The sequence below is a fragment of the Brassica oleracea genome, chromosome C7, assembly GCF_000695525.1.
Source record: "Brassica oleracea var. oleracea cultivar TO1000 chromosome C7, BOL, whole genome shotgun sequence".
Classification (NCBI taxonomy): Eukaryota; Viridiplantae; Streptophyta; class Magnoliopsida; order Brassicales; family Brassicaceae; genus Brassica; species Brassica oleracea.
In genome coordinates, this window is record NC_027754.1 from 2131396 (window position 1) to 2140486 (window position 9091).

Sequence of the window (9091 nt, forward strand, 5' to 3'; positions counted from 1 at the left end):
CTAGAATATCACCTAAAACCATGAGATTTGAGTTTTAATTTTTTTTAACTAAGAAACTCCACCCAAACACTCTAAAATCACTTGAAAACTTTAAAACTCCACAACTTAAAATACTTTCAATAACAGTGGATTTCAGAGTACTTTATAAAATGTCAAGTTCAATAACACTGGATTTTAAATGAGTTTTTAAAATTCATGTTTCAATAACAGTGGATTTGTCATTTTGACACAAATCACCTAAAATTCTCAACTGAATACACCCCCCTAAATGTATGTGTAACATATTGTTTTATATAATATGTTTTTTTTTTTGTTTTAAAAACTTAATTTGGAGTTTAGGGTTTAAGTTGGATAAAGAGGAAGAAGATGTAAAGAAGAAGATGATGTCATAAGATAAATAACTTTGGGGTTTAGGTTTTCTGGTTTCAGGGTTTAGGGTTAAGACTCGTAAAGTCGCCGTAAACAAAAACACGGGCCTAGTAAATTCGTCGTAACTTGGTCCACATAAATTCGTCGTAAATTTTCCACGTAAATTCATTGTAAATTTTCTACGTAAATTCGTTGCAACATTAAAAACACGCGACTGGTAAATTCTTCATAACCTGGTCCACGTAAATTCGTCGTATATTTTCCACGTAAATTCGTTGTAACTTTAAAAACACCGGCCTGGTAACTTCATCGTAAATGAAAAAAGCGGGCCTGGTAATTTCGTCGTAAATGAAAAAACGCGGGCCTGGTAACTTCTTCATAACTTTACGATGACTTCACGAGAAATGCCTTTTCTTATATATAGGCGACGCCTCAGAACGAGCTTTGCTCGTTCATTCCTCCCAAATCCCTCTCCACTCCTCTAAGGTAACCTCTCCCTCTCTCTAATTTTTTTTTAAAAATAATTGTTTAGTTTTAGGTGGTTAGTATAGGCAATTAGTTTAAGTGGTTAGTATAGGTAATTAATTTAAGTGGTTAGTATAGATAATTAGTTTAGGTGATTAGTTAGGTATCAGAATAATATTTTTAAATTATGTCGTTATTGATAAAACTAACTGTAATTTAAAAAAAAAATCTAGATGGATCCAAGAAGAAAGCCAGCAGCACCTACTTACTCTCAGATGTTTTATGATGGTGTCGGGACATCTTCTTCCGGTCCATCATCTTCCGAGGCAGTTCCGGACTCTCAGACATCCCAGAGAGTTTCTTGGAGTCCTCCTCCTCCTGCACCTCATATGCCTCCACCTCCTCCTCCTCCAGCCGCTGCACCTCGGCCTGTCCCAGCAGGTGCAGTTCATCCCGATTTGTGTGTGCCTCCATCTACCCCATACGCGAGATATACAGTGGAAGATTTGCTCGCTCAGCCTGGATGGGAGGGCTTGGATGTTTTGGATCCCCATAGACCACCGGGAACTTATTGGTAACTTAGTATTTTATAGTACATTAAATTTTAAATTATTTTTTTTAACAATTAGATTCTCTTTTCAGGTTTGTGGCCAACAACCGTGTTGGCCGGAGCGTGTCGGCGACGATCAAGGGCTACTACGACGGAGCCTACCCGAATTGGAGCAAGACTCCAGACCACGTTAAGACGACTTGGTTTAAATTTTTTGCGGTAATATATTTTTTTTAAACATCTAATTAAATATTTATTTTAACAAAGGTGGCACTGGGGAATTCGTTGCAAAGGCAAATACCCGCCTTTGCAACACTGTCTCCGATTGGAAGGACAAGTGGGAGATCTACGGTTATGACGGAAAGCCTCCCACCGAGCTCACGAAGGATGTATGGGATGATCTCATCGCCTTTTGGAAGCTACCCTCTTCGATCCGTAAGGCCAACTCGTGCTCCGCTTCCCGAAGCACGAAGGACAAAGATGGTCATTTGCGTGTGGTTCACAGAACCAGACAAAAGCCTCACGCCGGAATCCGTCTAGAAGCTGTAAGTTTGTTTCTAATATTTATTTTGAATTCTTTAATTAATTTTAATATTAATATTTAATTTAATTTGATTTTTTTTTTGTAGTATGAGAAGACGTGAGTCTTACCGTCTATGTCTGATCTATTCAAGATGACTACGCCACATCAGACGAGATTTTTGTTGATCCGGCATCCAAGAAACTCTTCAACGCAGTGGCTTCTCGGGTTGAAGAGGGGGAGACGCAATTAACCCAGCAGTCTCTCGATGGATTACCTGTCAAACTGACCACCGAAGAGGTCGACAGGATCTTCGAAGAGGTAAAACTTTATAAATTTATTTAAATAAATTTAAATATTTAATAAAATTTAACTATATTAATATGTTTTTATAGGTGGCTCCTAGAAAGAAGGGACGGATAGTGGGCATAGGTTCTGACGGGATGAAGAGAACTCTCAAATGAGAGCTCGGATGGATAGCCAACAGGATCGTTTAGACTCTCTTGAAGATCTGCTGGACGTGATGGCGATGGGAAACCCAACTATGCAGAGAGCATTAAATGAGAGGCGAGCAGCTCTCGGGATGCCAATACGGAATCCCGAAGATGCCGATCCAGACCATTCTCAACCGAGCACCGCCACCGACTACTTCGATAATATGTAGTAGCTTTTTTATTTGTTTCGTTTTGTATTGTGAATTTAAATATTATGTCATAAATTTCAAATAGTTTTTAAAAATATGTTTTGATTTTCAGATTTCACTTTATATTTAAAATTTTTAAAATTTCGAATATCAAATAATATTTTAATTTTAATTTAATATTAAATGGTAAGAAACGATGTAAATTCGTTGTAAATTTTACATGGAATTTACAACGAAATCCTCGTAACATCGTAGCAAGGTATACATGGAGCTTACATGGGAAGCATTGTAAAATTCTCGTAAATGTTACATAGAGTTATATTGAAATAATACGAGTACTTTACAACGAAGTGTTACGTCTCGTTTACGACGAAATGTTTCCTTCTGTTTTTCGAGGAAAGCTTCCCTCGTAAACGTTACCACGTCTTTACGAAAAAACCTCCGTTACGACGGACGTTTAACAACGAAACGGTTTTCGATGTTAATTCGTCGTAACACCCGTTTCACGACGAATTAACAAGGAATATCTCCCTCGTAAAAAATATGTTTTCTTGTAGTGAACACCTTTGATTTTTTTTTAATTTTATAATAAATGTCTCACATACAGTAAATAATATAACAAAAACAATATTAAAATCAAAACTATAAAATTAATGAATATATATACAGTAAAATCAAGTATTTTTTATTTTACAAAATATATTCTAAAATATCTAAAAGCGAACCTTTTGTAAACTGATAGTTCTATAATTAATAAAAATACTATAGTTTCAGCATTATTAGTTTATGAAGTTTTTGCTGTATATGGTTCATTGTTCATTGATTTTTTTAAGTAACTGTAAATTTCTGAAAAGAAAACTGAAATGAAGCTTTGGCTAATCATCATGACATAAATGCATTAGGATGAGAACATTAAAATATATTGAGTCTGTAGTGTTTTGGACTAAATAAAATTACTCAGAAATAAAAATTAACTGAACTTATATGTTTACTATGGTAAATAAACATTTTCCAGAAACAACCGGAGCTTATTAGATTAGATATTTGAGATAATTTACAAAAATAAATCCAAGGATATATGGTTGCGACTTGAGTAGATTTTGCAAATTATTATTACAAAATTTTAAAGGAATTTGAAAGAATTTGAAGGTACTTGAAAATATATTATAACATTTAAAATGATAATTTAATACTCTATAACTATAAGATGTTATTTTACTAGAAAGTGAAATGTAAAAAAAAAAATCAGTTTATAATCCTTTTTCGGATTCACAGAAGGTGATATTTCTTTTCTTTCTTTCTTGACCATGAAGGTGATATTTCTTTTAACATGTTACACATGCTTCATACGCTATATATGAACAACTATTAACTGATTTCTATCTATAAATATGTTTCAAATCTCACCAAATGTGGATCAAAGCTCCTTTTACGTAATATTCATGTCCCAGTTAAATTTCCGATGTGGAAGCTTATATTCTCGCACCCTCTTTCGTGATGATTGTTCTTATAACTATTAATCTCCAATATCTATGATTCAGTCCAGTCAGACTGTCAGACAATTCAGGTCAAGGTCGGTTTAAAATCGATCAGGTTTCTTTTGATGGACCGGATCGATTTCGGTTCAGTTGGACATGGTGTGTTCAGTCTCTGATACCATGTTATCTAGTAGATTTTATTGACTGATATATTTTTTTAATTTTCTAATAAAATAGAGTTTTGAAAAATTTATACAAATGTCTAATTCAATAAAATCTGGTTTTGATCATTTGTGCAAATGCAAATCAATAAGAGAGGACTAGTTTCTACTTTTTAGCCCATTTATTTATTAAAAATATTATATAAATTAACTTTTAATTTATTTTTTCCAAAAAGATTCATTTTTAATTTAATTTAATTTATTTTGACATAGGAAAAATTAATAATTATTACCTATATTTAGGTTCAACAACTTTTGTGTCTAAATTGGAAATAAAAATAATATATTTACTTGCCCAAAAAAGTTAGTATATAGTTGACTACCATCTTGAAACATCACCAATCACCATCATCATACGAGCTGTGTAATTCACTGATTGATCTGTTGAGAGAGTTTCTTCAGGTTCTTAAAGACTTCTTCGCCCAGGGAATTGATAGATTAGGCTCCATGGTTTCGTCGCTGGGAACTGTGGTTTTGAGTAGAGCAGACGAGTCAGATCATCGTTTCGCCAATCTCAGAAGCATCCGGTGGCGTTTAAATCTCGGAGTTATTCTCGCCGAGGGTAGTTAATTTCTTCATAAACCCTAATTCTCAATATATATATTTAAGAAGAACGCCATTTTATTCCAGAGGAATGATTGTTAATGATCATAATAATATATGTTCTTGTCATGTAGATATGCTCTTCTCAGAAGAAGACTTTTAATGGATCCACATATACTCAACGATGACAGAGATCTCCCTACTCTTTTCATCGATAACCCCTTGTCCAAAAATCCAGGTTATCTTATGTTTATGTTTCCTTGGTTTACAAGCATCTCTTCTGTTGATATGTTTTGAATCTGATCTGACTCTGTATCACTAGTTAGCCACGGAACTCGCTTTTTAGTTTATTCACATTTATTGGACATAACCCTGTAAACACATTACAGTTAGGATTTTCAGAGCAAGTCCATCCATTAGAACCTCTAATATGCTCTTATGATTAAATTAGTAGTTAATATGGTGATTTGAGAAGTTAAGAAACGTTGTTAGTGCAAATAATTTTTTCCTCCTTCAATGGGAAAACCTTATAGGAGTTCTTAAATAATTTTTTTTTTAAGTAGAATTATTTAAAATAAAAGAATAGATAAAAAGAATCACAATCCTCAACACCCAAATTTGAAATTCAAAATCTATACAAATGTACTCTCTCTCTTTCCACAATGAAACAAAGCGTTGTGGACAATCTACTCTGGTGTATTTAAGTGTGAAATGGATACTGGTGAAATAGGTTTACCTCAAGTTGAGTGAGCATTTCGATAGTTGCATCAAGATCACCATTGTTGGCCAAGTAAACATCACGGATAGACTCATCTGACAAATCAGAGAATGAAGCCAAAAGGAACTCCATCTCCATCTCCGAATCATCATCCCTCATGTGAGAGCCTGGAAAACTTCCCTTCCCTTGGACTCCATAACCATAGGGTTGGTGCTGAACGTCATGTGTGGCAGCAGCAGCAGCAGGTTTTGCAGAATCAGCTTCTCTTTTGTAGAGTGGTACGTAAGCTGCTGCGTTCGGATTCAATCCTGATCCTCCTGCCTTCATTGCTAATTCAGATACTAAACAAAGAACATAGCAAATTGATTACTCGATTCGTACAGTAAAACAAATAAGGCTTTTGCTGCAAAGTCGAAGCTAGCAACCAGATTCTCGCTTACACAAGCTTATCACATAATTCCAATCTGAAGCACAATCAAAATTAAAGCCACAAATAGATCATAGTTACAGAAGATACATAGTCATTGAGTGAGAATATGATCAGCTTCTATTGTTCATCATAACGTCTTAGGCATCAAAACTAATCTACACATGGATTCCGCGAATCAAATCAAGAACAATATGGAAACCTAGTGGAGAATGATAACATGAACATACAAACTATCTAGCCTCTAAGCCATGATCTATCGAACGCAATTCTAGCTATCACATAAACACAGATCGCAGGAATCAAACAGAAACTAAAAAAATATCTTCAGAAAAATATGATATAGCAAACACGAACAGACGTCGTCGTCGTTGCGATCACATCAAAGATCGCCTGTCAACGGAGAAGAAAAAACAAGAGAGAAAACGAGCTTACCAGAACGAAAGAGTCAATCGCGTTGAAGAAGACGGTCCGAGAGGAGAAACGATCGTAGCTGCAGAGATCTACGAACGGCTAAGAAGGTGGGGGAAAGCAAAGGAATCAAACGAATCAGACGAGGAAATCAAACACTCTCGGGAGTGATTGAGATTGGAGGAGATTACCAAGAAGAAGATCGAGAACAGAAGGGAGAGAGAAGATGGAGCGATTGAGATTGGAGGAGGAAGAGAAAAATTGATTTTAGTATGTCGACGATGAAGGAGAGAGACATAAAATGGATTATCCAATACCAAAGAGACAAGTAAGGGGTTTTTACCAGCTCTAAAAATCTCACATTAAACACTTGTTCTGTGTTTTTATCTCTTTTTTCATTTATTTATTTTTTTTTACTTTTGTTTGGAACCCCTTTTTAGAGCTGCCGATGGAAGTGGTCTGAGACAATATGTTGTGTTCTAAGAATTGGTTTAAACGTTCAAAAACGGTTTAGACGTCCATCTAATCAATAATTCCATATAAAACGCTTAACTAAAGTCTACCCATTATTGAACACTGTATAATTCTAATGTAACGGTCAGCATCCATTTATTTGAATGTCACTAAATTAGTGAATCAAGTTAAATTTCTATACCATTTGTTTTTTTTTTGTTTATCTATTAATTCATTTGTTTCCGCATCCGCTGTAACACCATTTCATCAAAAAACTATTTGAATGAACTCATATATATCGTATGAAGCATGTGTGTTCCTAGGTATACTAAATCATGTTAAAAATGAATCCACTCAACATTGCTATATGGCAGATAGCACATGGGGTCAGTTTTTTCGTAACGCCGAGCTGGAAAAAACACTTGACCAAGACTTATCAAGGTTATATCCAGAACACTGGTGTTATTTTCAAGCGCCTGGATGCCAAGGCATGGTAAGACGCATTCTCTTGTTGTGGTGCCTTAAGCATCCTGAGTATGGGTATCGGCAAGGTACATGTCTCTCGCCTTCCTTGCACTGACCTGCAGTATCTTGGTCAATGGTATGTGTCATCAATTTCATTTCTTGCTTTAGTTCTACTACAGAAGTCAAGGCATACGCAAATAAGACACCATTCAGTAGAGCAATCATGATCTATCTGATTAAAACATCTCCAATATATTTTTATTTTTTTCTTTTCAAAATAAAGTTGAATTTTACTCAAATACAATATTTTGGAGTGAACAATAAAGTAATCAATCTAAATAAATGCATTATTCAGAATCTCTTTTTTTTCACTCCATTACGAAATGAAAAATAGATTAAGGTTTTTTCTTGAATAGATTAAGGTTGAAGAAGAAGTTACTCCAAACTTAGTTTAGAATAAAAATGAAGTAGTGTTGGAGATGGTCTTATTGAAAATAATGTAGAAACATGATTTCACGCCATGTGTTCTGATGTATCATCTGCTTATTATTTTTTTTTTTTTTTTCAGGGATGCACGAGCTCTTTGCACCACTCCTTTATGTACTTCATGTTGATATCATGCGTCTTTCTCAAGTGCGACTATGAAGATTATTTCACCGACAGGTTTGATAGTTTATCTTTCGAAGAAAAAGACATCAGTTACACTTTTGATTTCAATAAGTTCGTGGACTCTATGGACGATGATGAGATTAGGTCCCAGGGATATTCAAAGAATATAAAAACCCTAGATGAGTGTTTGTCCCGAAATCGGTGCAATGCGAGAGGTAGACAGATTTTGACCGTGGGATTAGGAGAAGTCTTCTTGTTGGATTAGAACTAGGTGGAGCCATTTTAAAGAGAGTAAAAAGGGGTTTAATGATTATGGCTGGACCCGGTGAAGGGATGCCTACGTACCCCAAATGGGGATCAAGCCAATCGTAGTTCTACAATGATAGGATCACAAGTGCTTAGATGAAAGCATGTGGAGAGGTGTTTCTCTCTCTAGAAATAGAGAAAAGGTGGAAAAGTGGCTAAAAAGATCCTTCTCAAAGGAAGAGTGAGTCCTTATTTATAGAAGGAAGAGGTCTAGGGTTTCCTAGTCACCTCATTTTAAATGGACTGAGCCCATTATCTTATAGGCCTTGTTGGGGGCAAAACCCATGTCCAACAGTAAGCCTCCCAGTTCGTGTTGAGAGATGAAATTGATCTCTATGAATTCTACGAAGAGGGTTTATAAGAAAATGGACTCAGTGCTTTTACATTTGATGTCCCAAGCGAGTAGTACATTTACTAGGCGAGTTGACTGGAAAACTCATGCCTAGGGCACGAGTTGTACTCTTGCTAGGGAAGTTTACTATGAACTCGTCCCTAGAAGCAGTAACTCGGCCAGTAACTCGTGCTTGAGCGAGGGAGAGTAGATGTACTCTTACTAGGTGAGTTGAGTGTAAACTCGTGCCTAAAGAAAGGCAAGTTTACTAAACTCGTGCCTAGATAGAGGCGAGGAGTACTTTTACTAGGCGAGTTGGCTAGTGAACTCATGCCTAGGACGCGAGTTGTACTCTCGCTAGGGGAGTTTACTATGAATTCATCCATAGACGCAGTAACTCGGCCAGTAACTCATGCCCGAAAAAGAGAGAGTAGATGTACTCTTACTAGGCGAGTTGAGTGTAAACTGTGCTTGGAGAAAGGTAAGTTTATTAAACTCGTACCTAGACAGAGGCGAGTAGTACTTTTACTTGGGAAGTTGGCTAGTGAACTCATGCCTACGCGAGTTGTACTCTCGCTAGGG

General features: G+C 35.8%; 1 protein-coding gene across 1 annotated transcript in view; it reads left to right on the forward strand.

Moving 5' to 3' along the window:
- The first annotated feature begins 2364 nt into the window (after nucleotides 1–2364).
- LOC106302342 (TBC1 domain family member 5 homolog A) overlaps nucleotides 2365–9091 on the forward strand; it is an 11302-nt gene continuing 4575 nt past the window's right edge. The window contains 8 exon segments of the mRNA XM_013738871.1: nucleotides 2365–2564; nucleotides 4734–4808; nucleotides 4924–5027; nucleotides 7173–7349; nucleotides 7832–7901; nucleotides 7903–8016; nucleotides 8474–8488; nucleotides 8582–8600. Of these exon segments, the coding sequence (XP_013594325.1) occupies nucleotides 2365–2564; nucleotides 4734–4808; nucleotides 4924–5027; nucleotides 7173–7349; nucleotides 7832–7901; nucleotides 7903–8016; nucleotides 8474–8488; nucleotides 8582–8600 (774 nt within the window).